The sequence below is a fragment of the Bubalus bubalis genome, chromosome 1 (assembly GCF_019923935.1).
Source record: "Bubalus bubalis isolate 160015118507 breed Murrah chromosome 1, NDDB_SH_1, whole genome shotgun sequence".
NCBI classification, from domain to species: Eukaryota; Metazoa; Chordata; class Mammalia; order Artiodactyla; family Bovidae; genus Bubalus; species Bubalus bubalis.
Window position 1 is genome coordinate 46,036,638 of NC_059157.1, and position 16,287 is coordinate 46,052,924.

General features: G+C 47.6%; 1 protein-coding gene across 1 annotated transcript in view; it reads right to left on the reverse strand.

The window, feature by feature from the left end:
• Positions 1-15,388, reverse strand: part of CLIC6 (chloride intracellular channel 6) — a 55,669-nt gene extending 40,281 nt beyond the window's left edge. The window contains exon 1 of the mRNA XM_006062846.3: positions 13,681-15,388. Within this exon, the coding sequence (XP_006062908.3) occupies positions 13,681-14,961 (1,281 nt within the window). The 5' untranslated portion in view covers positions 14,962-15,388. The remainder of the gene's footprint in view (positions 1-13,680) is intronic.
• Between the last annotated feature and the right edge of the window lie 899 nt (positions 15,389-16,287).

The following is a 16,287-nucleotide window of genomic DNA, read 5'->3' on the forward strand; positions in this document are numbered from 1 at the left end:
AGAGAGTTGGACTATAAAGAAAGCTGAGCGCCGAAAAATTGATGCTTTTCATCTGTGGTGTTGGAGAAGACTGTTGAGAGTCTCTTGGACTGCAAGGAGATCCAACCAGTCCATCCTAAAGGAAATCAGTCCTGAATATTCATTGGAAAGACTGATGCTGAAGCTGAAACTCAAATACTTTGGCCACCTGATGTGAAGAGCTGACTCACTGGAAAAGACCCTGATGCTGGGAGGGATTGAAGACAGGAGAAGGGGATGAGAGAGGATGAGATAGTTGGATGGCATCACCGACTCAATGGACATGAGTTTGAGTAAACTATGGGAGTTGGTGATGGACAGGGAAGCCTGACGTGCTGCAGTCCATGGGGTCACAAAGAGTTGGACACGACTGAACTGAACTGAAGTTGCATGTCCCAGTTACCAACTGTCCAGGAAAATGTCACTCCACATTTAACAGCCTCAATTGTCTGTTTTATTATATATCATGATTTGGTGAGTCAGGAATTTGGGGAAGGCTCGCCTGAATAATGCTTCTGTTTCATGTGACATTGACAAGGTCACTCAGTGGTGTTCAGCTGGTGAACCAGGTCCATGACAGCGTCACACACCTGTCAGGTGTTTCGGCGGAATGGCCAGAAGGCCGTCCTCAGCTGGGACTGTCAAGTGGGGCACCTACAGGCAGCCCCCAGCGTGCTGGCCTCAGGGGGGGTCAGTGGACAAGACGGAAGCTGCATGGCCCTTTGAAGTGAGAGCCACACAGCATCACTCCCGCCATATTTTCTTGGTTACCAAGTAGTCACCAAGGTCAGGCCATATTCAGATGGAGGGGAATCAGAGCCCACTTCCCAAGGGTCTGATGGGAGGTCCGGGAGGAGGGTCAAAGAATTTGCAGCCATCTTGAATTCACCACACTATCTGATTTCAGAGTGTGCTGAAATGCTCAAACCATGTACTTATAGATTCAGGTCTTTACTGAAGTTGCTCAATCATGTCAGACCCCTGTGACCCCATGGACTGTAGCCCACCAGGCTCCCCTGTCCATTGGATTTTCCAGGCAAGAGTACTGGAGTAGGTTGCCATTTCCTTCTCCAGGGGATCTTCCTGACCCGGGGATTGAACCTGGGTCTCCAGCATTGTAGACAGACACTTTTACCATCTGAGCCACCAGGGAAGTCCAGGGCTTTACTCACTTGAACCAATTTAAAAAAAATTTTTTAGCCGGGCATAAAAGCAATGTTGTTGTTTCATATTATCCAGTGATGAGCAGGGCACTGTACCTGTACTACTTTTTACAGCAAGTCTCAGTAGCTGGAGAGTGACAGACCAAGCTTCCTTTCTTGTTGCTGCTCACGATGCAAGTAACCATAATATACTGGTTAAAATGACATTAACCAAAAATCATCCTCCTCCATTTCTGATGTGTCAACACCTCTAAATTCTCTCTTTTTTTCCCATGGAAAGCAAAGGTGACCTTTATTCAAATGGTAAAAAAGAATGCTTTCTGCATGACGTCCAAAGGTGATACGAATTTTAGAAATACATTTTTCCATGAAAGACAAACACACACACACACACACACACACACACACACACAAACAAAATAAAGGAGAGAGATTAAGATTCAGGGTTAGAAATATGTGTCACAGGTGATTAATTAGCACTAAAAAGTATGCAGGAATACATTCACTGTCATTTTTTTAAACCAAGTAATTTCAAGCGGAGAATATTATGTAAAAGCTCAATTCTTTCAATTAAAAAACTTTAAAAAGCAGTGGACAGAACATCGTATGACTGACCAAACAAACTTTTTATATTGTCAAACATTTTCACAAATATGTCTATACACACACAAAGTAAATGGCAACCAATTGGGGGAAAGAAAACAAAACCTCTGATTCTTTTTGAATAATGTGATGAAAGACCAATAAAAGCACTCTACTTGCAGCATACAAAGGGTTCTCACAGACAAGTTTTGATTAACAGAGTAGATGTCTAACACAGAGACAAACGTGTACATGTGTGTGCACGGGCATGCACTCAGTCACTTAGCTGTGTCCAACCCTTTGCGACCCCATGGACTATAGCCCACCGGGCTCCTCAGTCCATGGAATTTTCCAGGCAAGAATACTGGAGCGGGTTGCCATTTCCTACTCCAGACCTCTAAGTTTTCTTAAGCATGGAATTCTCTGCTCAGAGAGTTAAATGATACCAAAAAGCCACTGAGTGCAACCCAAACTTTATCTTGTAGGGTAATTTATGGGAAGAGAGTTGAAGGCATCCAGCCTGGATAAAGTTCAAATGAAAGGGACAAAGTAGAGGAGAGATAAAGGCTTTCAAAGATTCTTTGAATCCACCACATCCGAGGACCTGACACCAAAGGAACCGAAAAAAACAAAGTGTTAATTGTCCTCATTTAGGGAGAAAGCCTGAAGTCTCTGGCTCTCCAATCGCACCTTCATGGTGGGTGACCTTCACAGCACTTGGCAGCTGAGCTGTGCTGGGTGTCTTGGCCACGCCCATGGCCATTGTCCTAAGGGCACCATCCGACTCCCTGGTGTGCCCACCCAGGGTGCCTCCCTGTCCTGATTTCTCATCCCCACAGCGCACGGTGGTTGGAGGTGGACTGAGGAACTGGGGTGGGCGGCTAGGGGTGCACAGCGAGGATCTTCCTACTGGATCGCCAAGAGCCTCACAGGCCAGAGGCAGAGTCCCACAGGTTCAAAAAAGGGAACCCAATCTCTGGCTTCCCAGTACAGCCCTAAACTTGCACACTCTAAGTGAAAAGGGGGCATTGAGGCTAGTAGCTCCTTAACCAACATATACTGCTTCTCCTGGATAAGAATAAATGGCTGCCTCTTAGACATGACAAAGAAGTGACTGTAAAAAGGGGCTATGGGGACTTCCCTGGTGGTCCAGTGGGTGGGGCTCCATGCTCCCAATGCAGGGGGTGCCGAGGTTCAGACCCTGGCTGGGGAACAAGATCCCACATGCCCACCACACCTAAGAAGTTCACATGCCACTGGGCTAAGGCCCAGTGCAGCCAAAATAAGTAGATAAATAAGTATTTTGTAAAGGGCATATGGAGTGGCCCACCCAACTTTTTCCACATGATGTAACAGCCATGTTTGTCATTCATCCATCCACTGAGCACAGCTGGTGGCTGAGACGGTCAAGAAACCTCCTGCAATGCAGGAGACCCAGGTTCAATCCCTGGGTCGGGAAGATCCCCTGGAGAAGGGCATGGCTACCCACTCCAGCAATTCTTGCCTGGACAATCCCATGGACAGAGGAGCCTGGCGGGCTATACTCCTTGGGGTTGAAATGAATAGGACACAAATGAGCGACTTTCACTTTTACTTTTCAACACAAGGGCGGAGCCCTCACTGTTTGAGATCTAGAGACCACATATCTCCTTTCTGTTGGTCGGCGCCCAGCCTCCCATCCAGCTCGTCCCACCTGTCCCAGCTAACTCCGGCCCCAGTGCTCTCCTGCCTCATAAAATATCGAAGTTATTTCCTCCCGGATCACCCTCTAAGGCTGAAAGCTCCAAAAAAGCAGGTTCTGTGTTCATCAACACTGGCCTCAAGCAGTGTTACATGGTGTGTACTCCTGACTCAACTTTAAATAGACTTTTTGTTGATCAGTCACTAAGTCATGTCCAACTCTTTACGACCCCATGGACTGCAGCACGCCAGGCTTCCCTGTCTTTCACCATCTCCCAGAGTTTGCTCAAACTCATGTCCATTGAGTCCGTGATGCCATCCAACCATCTTGTACTCTGCAGCCCTGCTCTCCTGTTGCTTTCAATCTTTCCCCGCATCAGGGTCTTTTCTAGTGAGTTGGCTCTTTACTTGGGTCCAAAATACCACTTGGTAGTTAGAAAGACTGAAAAGCAGCTTTTATGTTGCCCTACATCAAGACTCAGCTTTCACACAGATGACCAACTACAGAAGGAAAGAGAAAGAGTTGAAATAGAGCCCATAAAACTAGTAAAAATGGAGAATTTTTGTTTTTTTCCTGACTTTCAACTTTTTATTTCATATTAGGGAATAGTCAATTAACAAGTTGTGGTAGTTTCAGGTGAACAGCGAAGGGACTCAGCCATACATGTATGTGTATCCCCCAAAACCCCTTCAAAAATGGAGAATATTTTTAATCTCATGATCATGCAGGGATATTTAAGATCAGACTTCCCTTGCAGACTGAGTAAGTATGTGCCCACATGGTCTGCATTTCTTCACAGAGCTACACTTTCAGAAGCTTCAAAATTATCTTTTCAAACAATCTTTGGTATTTGTGTATTTCCATCCTCTCACTCATCTGACATAAGCCACAGGTAGGCTTCCACAATTCCCTGGTCCTCTGCAAATAGGACTTGTCATCCATCTCTATACATTGTGGTCAATTCTTTCAACAGACGGAATCCAAAAATGAACACCTGGCTAGGAGGCACAATGTTAGAAACAGTACTTCACCACAGATAATTATTTGTCCTGAATTCATTTCAGGAGATGGCAAGATCAAAGGGATATACCTTTACATTTTCAGGTGGAGCAGTGTGGGTGTGAAATGATGCTGCTAGCTATACATTTTAAACTTTGTTTGAACAGGAATTCTAATAATGTAGGCAAGAGTTTGATCCTGAAAGGATGTGTGCTTGATAAAATGTAACCTACTAATTAAAAAGAAAGGGAGAAAGGCAAGATTTGAAATACCTAATCCTTCAGGACTTAAGAAGTTAGAAAATAAAAGCAAAACAGAGCATTTAAACATTTCGGGAAATGAAGCTTCTAAGAGTGCCGTCACAGCCGATGCTTTGTTTTCCCAAGTATCCATTACAAGAAATTACTAAAGCAAAAAGGATAAATTACTCCAGTACAAATAGTCAAAACAGACAGGGGTCTAACTTCCTTAATATAAAAATCAGGAAGAACAAGAACAAATTTCAAAGGCAATTTGAAAAATGAGCAAAGGACATAAACAACAAAGGATAGATCACAGAATAGATGCTAATGGTTTTTAAATACGTAAAATTAAACTCAGTCTCATGTATACTAAAAGAAATGTGCGTTAAATGACAATGCATCTCATTTTTCACTTCTCAGATTCAAAATGTTAGGGAACACACTGAGCAGGCAAAGATGGGGAAGCAGACACAGCACTCATGGAAGGTCAGGGGAGCATTGTTCGGCATAACCTCTTTGGAGAGCAAATTTAATACAAGTTATCAGAATCTTAAATATGCACATCCTTCCTCTTAGCAATATCATTTCCAAGAATTTAGGTTCCATATACGAGTATACATCTTTGGTTGGATTTTCACTACAACAGTGCTTATCACATGAGAAAGGGGAAACTACCTAAATATCCAACAGTGGCAAACTGATAGTAGAATACACCCACTATGAGAAACATGCAAAATGTTAACAAGAATGTGAGGGAGCTACAGGCACCAATGGGGAATGATTTACAAGACACGATGTTAAGTAAAGACAGCAAGACGCAACCAAATGTATTTCCAGTGTACTACCTTTCATGGCATCTGGTCCCATCACTTCATGGCAAATACATGGGGAAACAGTGACTGACTATATTTTTGGGCTCCAAAATCACTGCAGATGGTGACTGCAGCCATGAAATTAAAAGATACTTGCTCCTTGGAGAAGAGTTATGAGCAACCTAGACAGCATATTAAAAAGCAGAGACATTACTTTGCCAACAAAGGTCCATCTAGTCAAAGCTATGGTTTTTCCAGTGGTCATGCATGGATGTGAGAGTTGGACTGTGAAGAAAGCTGAGCGCCGAAGAACTGATGCTTTCGAACTGTGGTATTGGAGAAGATTCTTGAGAGTCCCTTGGACTGCAAAGAGATCCAATCAGTCCATCCTAAAGGAAATCAGTCCTGAATATTCATTGGAAGGACTGATGCTGAAGCTGAAACTCCAATCCTTTGGCCACCTGATGCGAAGAGCTGACTCATTTGAAAAGACCCTGATGCTGGGAAAGACTGAGGGCAGGAGGAGAAGGGGATGACAGAGGATGAGATGATTGGATGGCATCACCGACTCAATGGACATGAGTTTGAGTAAACTCTGGGAGTTGGTGATGGACAGGGAGGCCTGGCATGCTGCAGTCCATGGGATTGCAAAGAGTCGGACATGACTGAGCTACTGAACTGAACTTTTCGTGAAAAAAAAAAAAAAAAAAAAACACCAAAGGTGTGGTATTTTAAAAACATCTGTGGCCTTCTCTTTAAAAAGTGGAGTTGAGGTACTTCCCTGGTGGTCCAGCAGTTAAGACTCTGTGCTTCCAATGAACAGGGTGTGGGTTTGACCCCTGGTGGGGAACTAAGATCCCACATGTGGTGTGGGCAAAAAAATAGCTTCTAAAAAAATGAGTAAATAAATAATAAAAGGTAAAGTTGAATTCCACTCTCCTTGAAGGCTAGACTTAAGAGTACAGTATAAGACAGAAATTACAGCATGGGATTTCTCAGTTGCTGTGCTCAGTCAGTCAGTCATGGTCAGCTCTTTGTGACCCCCTGGACTGTAGCCTGCCAGGATCCTCTGTCCATGGGATTTTCCCAGGCAAGAATACCAGAGTGGGCTGCCATTCCCATCTCCAGGGGATCTTCCTGACCCAAGGATTGAACTTGCATCTGTTTCATCTCCTGCACTGGCTTCTGAGACAATGTCATAAAAGGCTTCCTCTCTTGGATCTGTGCTCCGGGGAAAGCCAAATGCCATGTGACCAGGACACTAAAGCAGCACTGTGGAGAGTCCAGGTGACGGACAAGTGAACCTCTTGACAACAGACATGAGTCAACCACCCCCACGGAAGTGGATCCTCCAGCCCTAGTCAGTCCTTCAGATGAGACCACGGCCTTGGCCAACATCCTGGCTACAACCTCATGAAGGAGAACTACCCAGCTTAAGCCGCTCTCAAGCTTCTGACACACAGAAACCTTGACTAGTAAATGTTTGTTGTTTTGAGGTGCTAAGTCTTAGAGTAATATGTTACACAGCACTCAGTAACCAATGCACTGAAGATATTCACATATATGCTTGAATATTTGCAGAATGTCTCTAGGGAGAAAACTGAGAGACTGGGCCTCAGGGATGGAAGAAAACATTTTTTATCATACTGCATCTTTTTATATTTATGTTTTTATTTTCCTAATGTATTATCTTTTCTTTAAAAAGATACAACAAAAGAACCTCATAGATTCCATGAATGGCTGAATTGTGCATAAATATCTTTAATCTCCCTATTTTAACTCTTAAAAAATTTAATTTATTCCACTTGTGAAATAAAACTGAAGTAAATAGTAAAATACAAGTTGAAATATTTTAGAAAATATCTCCCCCCAACTCTGCCCAGATACAGAGCCTACTTTATAAATCAGCACTCTGTCAGAAAAAGAGCAGAGAAAATTAATGATGGAAAAAGAGAAGCTTAGGAGATTTAAATATCCACCTCCCTGATTCTCAGAGAAAACTTTTCTTGGCTGAATATCACAGGAGCTCAGAGAACGGTTTGGGCAAAATCAGCCTATTTTAGAAAATCTTGATTTTCTAGGGATTATCCAAGGCTCCCATTCTCTGTGTCTCCTCAAATACAATTAAGTCCATAACTCTTTAGGGACCACTCTACATGCAGGTCCTCTGTACATGCTTGTATAGCCCCCACTCAACAGGATCCCACTGTCCCTTCCTCCCCAGGTGACCATTATGTGCCAGACTATACTGCCTTCATGGAGATGACTGACTCTGGCCCTTGAGCAAGGGACCCTGGACTGAGCAGTGGGGAACAGAGCTTGAATCCAGCAAGGCACCTTGAACCAATGATCCATCCATCTGACTTATTTACCTTACATTACCAAGAAGAAATCTGAGCACCAAAGAATTGATGCTTTTGAATTGTGGTGTTGGAGAAGATTCTTGAGAATCCCTTGGACTGTAAAGAGATCCAACCAGTCCATCATAAAGGAAATCAGCCCTGAATATTCATTGGAAGGACTGATGCTAAAGCTGAAACTCCAATACTTGGCCACCTGATGCGAAGAACGGACTCATTTGAAAAGACCCTGATGCTGGGAAAGATTGAAGGTGGGAAGAGAAGGGGATGACAGAGGATGAGATGGTTGGATGGCATCACTGACTCAATGGACATAAGTGTGAGTAAACTCCGGGAGTTGGTGATGGACAGGGAAGCCTGGTGTACTGTGGTCTACGGGGTCTCAAAGAGTCGGACACGACTGAGCGACTGAACTGAACTGAACCAAGAACAGATGGAGGGCCTCCCACAATCCCTCTGTCGTGCCAGGTGGTGAGGACATCCCATGAATCTCACTCAAGGGCATGTGCTGTGCTGTGTGTGCACATGTGTGTAAGAGGTTAGCAAAGCACCTCTGTTCCCACACCAACTAACCCTGTATGATTTCACAAACGTAGTGTGTAAGGGGATGACAGAGGATAAGATGGTTGATGGCATCCATTGATGACTCAATGGACATGAGTTTGAGCAAATTCTGGGAGATAGTGAAGGACAGGGAAGCCTGGCGTGCTGAAGTACATGAGGTTGCAAAGAGTCGGACACAACTGAGAGACTGAACAATCACAAAATTTGTAAGCAAGTGGCATAGACACTCAGAAAATAATGACAAAAGAAATGTCATTTGGGGGGAAAAATTAAAGTTACAGAACTGCATTTTTGCTCATTTCCCTTTTGAACACAAAATTCATATTTGGTTATGGAAATAGCATCTCCCGTTTAAGCTTTTCGGACACCAAACCAAAGAGGTCTCAGCCTGCTTGCTCCTGGAGAAAGATGCACAGAGAGTCCACCAGACGTTGGTCCCAACAGACCCCTTCGCCACTCCCAACCCCCATTCAATGCGACAATGTTAGGACAACTCAGTTAATTTACTTATCTATTTAGGGGGCAGCATCTCTCGGAGACTGCTTATTCAAAGGCCATGACTTGAGTTCTACTTTGTTGCACTCAGTTTCACAATGGCACCCCACTCCAGTACTCTTGCCTGGAAAATCCCATGGACGGATGAGCCTGGTAGGCTGTAGTTCATGGGGTCACTGGGAGTTGGACACGACTGAGCGACTTCACTTTCACTTTTCACTTTCCTGCATTGGAGAGGGAAATGGCAACCCACTCCAGTGTTCTTGCCTGGAGGGTTCCAGGGACGGGAGAGCCTGGTGGGCTGCTGTCTACGGGGTCGCACACAGTCGGACACGACTGAAGTGACTTAGCAGTAGCAGTAGCAGTCACCTCCCTGGAGAATCTAAATATAATGGCAAATACAAGTTTCCGAGCTCAGCAGTAGCTGTGTATTAGTGGTTAAATGTATGGTGTCCAAAACATAGTTTAAGAAATTCTTAGATTCTGGTCCAGGATTAGTCACTTGTCACGTACATTAAGGTTTTTTTAATTAAGTCAGGTGAAATCTGCTAGGAAATCCATTTTTGAGACTATCCCACCCCTGCTGCATGTGTGCTCAGTCATGTCCGACTCTGAGATCCCATGGACTGTAGCCTGCCAGGCTCCTCTGTCCATGGGATTCTCCAGGCAAGAATACTGGAGTGGGTTGCTGTTTCCTTCTCCAGGGGATCTTCCCAACCCAGGGATCGAACCCGTATGTCCTGCATTGGCAGGCAGATCTTTCATCAACGTGCCACCTGGGAAGACCTATCCCACCCCTGGACCCTGCCTGAAAGTATTAGAAGAACCAAACCTGTGAGCAAGACTTCCTTAGCTACTAAATCCTTGTGTCTAAAGTCCTTACTTTACTCCATGGTGTTAGTATCTTGTTTGTCATTTGTTCTTGGTGTGTTATTATGTTGTCATCCTTTCCTTTGTAACGAAGAGAAGAATTTTTGTTTCTAAACACACTGCAGGGTTACCCTATAATTTGATAAATAATTATCACTTCTTTGAGAAAACAAAACTAAAAATTACATGATCAGCAATTCATTTACCATACAATAATTCAAGGAGGCTTTCCAGTGGCCTGCTTTATACATTCATGGCTCTTTTACAACCAAGAATACATTCTTGCATACGTACAGAATAAAATAAAATGACAAAGTAATAGAATGACAATTCTCACCAAGATAGGTAATATAAACTACCAGGTGGCTAAATTTAGAAGTACATCTTATTATTACATTTTACTGTGTCCTATGTCATTGCTTTCTGATAACCAATACATTTATTTGTCACCTATACATTTTAAAAATAGGAATAAATATAAAAAATTTCCCAAATAGAATGAGACCTAATTAACTCAAAACTTTGTTTAAAAGAAAAAAAAAACTGTGTCTACTAGGCTGTCATGAAGGCTAAGTGAATGGTTAGAGGAACATTGTAGTATTATCCTTAAAGAACAGCTCTGTGAAATTTACACTCCAGTCATGGCCAAAAACCCACCAAGACACACTGGCCCCTGACATGTTTACAAAACCTAGACGGTCAGATGTCCACTATGGAATACAGCGTCCAGATAAAGTGCAGCCCAAATAAGGAGCTTGCTAAGCTGCTAAGTCACTTCAGTCGTGTCCAACTCTGTGCGACCCCATGGACGGCAGCCCAGCAGGCTCCCCCATCCCTGGGATTCTCCAGGCAAGAACACTGGAGTGGGTTGCCATTTCCTTCTCCAATGCATGAAAGTGAAAAGTAAAAGGTAAGTTGCTCAGTCGTGTTCGACTCTCAGCGACCCCATGGACTGCAGCCTACCAGGCTCCTCCATCCACGGGATTTTCCAGGCAAGAGTACTGGAGTGGGGTGCCATTGCAGTTAAATTTGGCAAAGAAATCCTATTGTGAACTAATTTAAGGATTCTAAATCAAGTATCACAAAGTCAAGAGATAAAACAGGCTAAAGGGCTTTTGCTTGAGTTTTGCTTTGGGATTCTTTTGTTTTTCAGGACAATGATTAGAAGCAAGAGAAGAAAGTGAGATGCCTTAACAATCCTATGGGACATATCCCAAGAGACCCTTAGAAGCTGCATCAGGCAGTAGTTGCTTCAAAACCAGTTTCACTGTTTGGAGGTCCATTTGTTACTTTAACAAAAGGAAAAGGACTGAGCACCCTGCCAATCATCGGAGTCAAACATTCTGGCTAAGCCACTCAGGACATGCCTCCTTGCCTCTGCCTACACACACTACGCTAAGCAGAATCTGAGAAAACAACTTGTTTTTACTTTTCATATTCTTCACCCCCAGAGCATGGAAGTAATTGGGTATCTAGAGGTATTTTCCCTAAAATAAAATAAAATGGCAGGGATGGGATGGAAAAGGGACTATCCCCATGCAAAAATCAATGAAAGTTGATCAGAACTAGCAGATGTAGCAAGAATTCACACTTATACCAGGCTTCTTTCAAGTCAGGTACTGTTCTAAGTAGAATCTTATCTTGAATCCCAGCAACCTCATAGAGTAAGTACTATTGTTGCTCCTGTTTTATCCATAAGCAACGAAGGCACAAAAAGGCTAAGTAACTTGCCCAAGGTCACACAGCAAGAAAGAAACAAAGCCAGGATTTGGCCCCAGCTCACAGGCTCTAAAATCTGTGCTACTGATCATTACAATATACCACCTCCTACAGGCAGCCACCGGTTCACACACACCATCCATTTCCAGACCTGTGCTCCACACTGAAGACAGCGTACAGAGGGTGGTGTGAGTGGAGCTTTGACAGGGGGTACCCAGGCCAAATCGGGGTTGCGAAAGCCTCCCCGGAGGAGACGATGGTCACTCTGAACCTTGGACACAAGCAGATAACCAGGCAAGGGAGGGCGAGAGGGATAAAGGGGAAGAAACTTGATTCGGGTAGAGCACATGGAAAATTTCAAGGCAGAAAAGAATGTGGTTCTCCCAAGGACCAGTAAGTAGTTTAATTTGGCGGCACAGTGGTATCAAAAGGCGGGGGTTGGGGGGGGCACCCAGGCAATGCCAAGGAGACAGGAATCACATCCCGGAGAGCCTCGTGATCTGCCTAAGGAGTGGGGATTTATCTGCCATAAACAACTGAGGAATTTTATACTAGGAAACAAAATGATCAGATCTTTTCTTCCTTAGCTCACTGGCTATGACGAAGGACTAGACTGGAGAAAACCAAGGATGGAAGCAGAGTCCAGTTAGGAAACTTTCCAAGCTGTAAGGAGAGACTGGTATCCTATAGCCCAGAAACCAGAGCCAGGGGGAAATTTCTTAAACCAAGGAGCAGAGCTGGAACACGCACAGCAGCACCGTGTTCAGGTTCCCCGTCCCTTAACTCCCCTGAAGTCTTCGTGCTCCAGGGACCCTCCTTGGGGTTTGTACCCTCAGATTATGTCCCAATACATGATCTGAAAAGTCTCAGCATCTTAAAAATTGCCCCTAACAACACAATGAATAAAAACAAGCCCGTCCTTCCCAAACTCACTTGCCACTCAAAGAATTCTTGAAATTCTGATCTTAATCATGTTGGGAACTTTTTTTTCCCTTATTTCCTTTTTTTTCCAGTTATTAAAATTTGCTTACATTTCTCTCAAGGAGGTTGGGTCATAACTGGCCTCTAAAAGCCTGAAAATATTTTGCAAGGATTATGATTTAACATACAATGCACATTCTTGACCTTATTATCTACTGCTTTCCCAGTCTGGCCAAAGGTCTTTGGGAAGAGCTTTTTCAACAAAAAACCTGCTCCTGGACCTTGGTCCTTATTTGTGATGCCTTATAGGAATTCCTATTTGAACTCAAAACTACCTCACTTGTATCTCTACAGAATCTTTGTCCTTTTTGACTCTTTGAAGTAAAGCTGAAAATAAGACAAAGAAGCAGACGATGGTTATCAGCATAGTGCATGCCTCTTAAAAAAATGCTAAAAATGTTCCATAAATATTACCATATTTAAATAAACTTCCATTTTCCTCCCAAACATACGTTATTGATTCTCCCAAAACGAAAGAAGTTTTGGGAGTTGAAAATTTGGGCCAGGTTCTGGGCCTCTGAGATTTGAGTCCTAGTATACAGTTTCACTTTACAACCTATCTGTTAGCATTTTTTCACTTTAAGTATTAGCGTTTCCTTTGGCAGAAATTGTTCGGAACATCAATAGGGCTTGTCGGGGTTTTGCTTTTGTTCTGTAGGTTCTTTGAGAACCTCCAGACTAGAAGGGCCAGTTAGGATTTTCAGGACAAAGGCTGGTGGGATGCTGAATTTACCTCCCACCACCCCCATCCCAATCTCTTTGTTTCCAAACCCTCAGTTCTTCCCCGTCACATTCCTTTGGACTTCCCCGACTCCGTGGGGAAAAAAAAATTCCGCCTGCCAAATCAGGAGACGTGGGTTGGATCCCTGGGTGGGGAAGATCCCCTGGAGAAGGAAATAGCAACCCACTCCAGGAGTCTTCCCTGGGACATCCCATGGACAGAGGACCCTGGAGGGCTAGAGTCCATGGGGTCGCAAGGAGTCGGACACGACTGAGCGACTTAACAACCACGCTCCTTTAACTCTTCTCGTTGAAACGCAGGCTGTCCTGCCTGGTTCCCGAGGACAGAGGGCTCGGTGACCATCGGGCGCCGAGAGCATGATCCCTGCGCGTCCCTCTGGGATCAGATCTGAAAAGACACGACTGAGGGTGCTCAGAGGGGGCATCCCGGGAGTTGCGGGAAGCCAGGTTTACCTTCACGAAGAGGGTGATGTCGTGGTCCTGCCCCGGGGGCCCCTCCTCGGACGCCTCGCCGCCCTCCTGGCCGTCGTTCTCGGGCACTGTCCCACCGCCGCGTTCAGCGCTGCGCTTGTCCGCCAGGTGGTTGCTCAGGTCGGCCTGGGGCTCCCCGACCTCCGCCGGCTGGATCGCCTCTCCAGCCGCGGTGCCGTCGGGGGGCTCCTCCTCGCCCCCGGCCGTGGCCTCCTCGTCTGGCCCCTGGAGACCCCGTTCCGGCCTCTCCTCTTCGGCCTCCTCCGCCTGCCCCTGGGGCCCACCCTGATCCGCGTCCTCACCGGCCTCTGCTCTCGCGTCCCCTGGGGCCGCTTCCCCCGACTCCTCTCCCTCGGGGTCGCCCGTCTCCTCCGCTGAACCCCGAGGCCCTCGCACAAGCTCCCCGGGGGTGCACCCCGCGCTCTCCGCCGCTGGGGCCTCAATCGCCTCTGCCTGGGACTGGGGTCTGAGGTCCCCTCCGTCCCGGGGCTCACCCTCGGCGCCCTGCGCTCCTGCCGTCGGCCCCCCGACATCCGTGCTGGCCCCCGTTGGCCCCCCGACATCTGTGCTATCCGCCATCGATTCCTCGGCTCCCACGCTCTCCCCCCCCGGCCCCTCTGCGTCCACGCGGGCCCCCACCGACCCCTCGGAGTCCACGCTGTTCCCCACCGACTCCGGGGCGTCCACGAGGGCCCCCATCGACCCCTCGGCTACCACGCTTTCCCCCACCGACTCCGGGGCGTCCACGCGCGCCCCGGATGCCCCAGGCGCGCTGCCGGCCGGCTCCCCCGGCCCGCTCCCCGCCTCTTCCTTCGCGTTCAAGGCAGCGGGATCCCTGGGCCCCGCCTGAACCTCCCCCGGCTCCTCGCCCTGCGCGCCTGGCCCGGGGCTCGCCTCCTCCTCCGGCTCCGCGCCGCTCGTCAGCCCCTCTCCCTCGCGGGCGTCCTCCCCTGCCTCGGCCTGGCCCTGCGCCCCGCTCCCGCCCCGCGTCTCGGCTCCTGGGCCCCCGCCAGAGCCGGGTTCCAGCCCGCCCGCTCGCCCTCCGGCCGGTCCCGGGCCTTCTCCCTCGGGCCCCTCGGCCGTCGCGGCTGCGCCCGCCCCTTCGCCCCTCGGCGCCTCCGCGGGGCCCTCTCTAGCCTCCTCTCGCTGAGCCTTCGGGCCGGCGGCCTCCGGCTCGTCCCGCCTCTCCTCCTGAAGCGCCGGGCCCCCGGACGGGCTCCGAGGACGCGGGGCGCCCCCCTCCAGCTCCGCGACCTCGGCCATGGCCGTAGATCCCTGTCTTGAACCGGAGACCCTTCCTGGACTCTGCTGAGGAGCCGGTTGGCGCTAGGCGAAGGGCACGGCGCGGGGGACCGTTGCACCCCCTCGGAGAGGACACCCCTGCTCCGGGCTCTGGCGGCGCCTGAGCGGTGCGCTGGGCGCGCGGGGCGAAATCCTCTAGTCAGAAGACGCCGCGCCCCTTCTCCCGGGCTTAAGCTCTCTGGGTTATTTCACCGCTCCTGTTTCTCCCTGGTTCCGCGTCTGCTTCCCACCTGTACCCCTAATTCCGACCTTGGTTCCCTGGAATGGCGCCCGCGGGGGTGCAGTGCGCGGCTGGGGAGGGCCGCTTAGCGCCTGCACCCGTGGAGGTGCCTGGCTCCGCGTTCGGAGGTTGACCAAGAGTGCCCGGTGCCACCTCCATCCCTCCTGGGGCTTGGGCGGGGTTTGCATCCCCCTCGGTTCCCCCTACGTGGGTGGCCTGAGAGCCTGGCCAATGACAGCCTTTCTTGCGGCCCTTGTAGATTTCAGTGAAAAGATCCTGATCCTGCCGGCAGCTTGGGAGCTTTCTGGAACAGCTTCAAGTTCCGGAGCCATTAAAATCACCCCCAGACGCCCAAACACCTAATCCCCACTTTCCCAGGAGTCAAGTGTTAAACTTGAGCAGCAGCGCAACTGCAGGTGCCCCTGAAATGCCTCAGTGCCTACGAGTAAGGTGGATACATCCTGGAAGAAGGAAGGCAAGGCAGCACCCTTTCCTTCCGATTTCTGCAGGGGCCTACTGAGAAGTTCCAGAGGCCCCGATATAGAAGGAGAGGAGCTGTATCATGTAATCTATCGTATAATTCTGCATCTTTCTTTGATTTTCTGTAATGTAAAATGCATTATTTCTAGCTCTGGTGGTTCAGATGGTGAAGAATCTGCGTGGAATGTGGGAGACCAGGGTTTGATCCCTGGGTTGGGAAGATTCCCCTGGAGAAGGAAATGGCAATCCACTCTAGTGTTCTTGCCTAGAGAATACCATGGACCAAGAGCCTGGCGGGCTACAGTCCATGGGGTTGCAAAGAGTCTGAGCGCGACTAAAACACACATTTTAAAATGAATACAGGCTCAATGCTGAAAATAGGGTAGCTAGAAAATAACAGCTCTTGAAAATTTTTCTGTAATCTCATTACCCATGTTAAATAAAGATGTCTCCTGCCATGTCAGTAAACAAGAAATGTCACAGCCATCTGTGACTTCTGGCCTCCAAATGTGACTGAGGGCTCCCAAAACTGCAATCCAGGGGATGCCACGACACTCCATGGTGACTGCTGAGGAGCTGGGGGAATT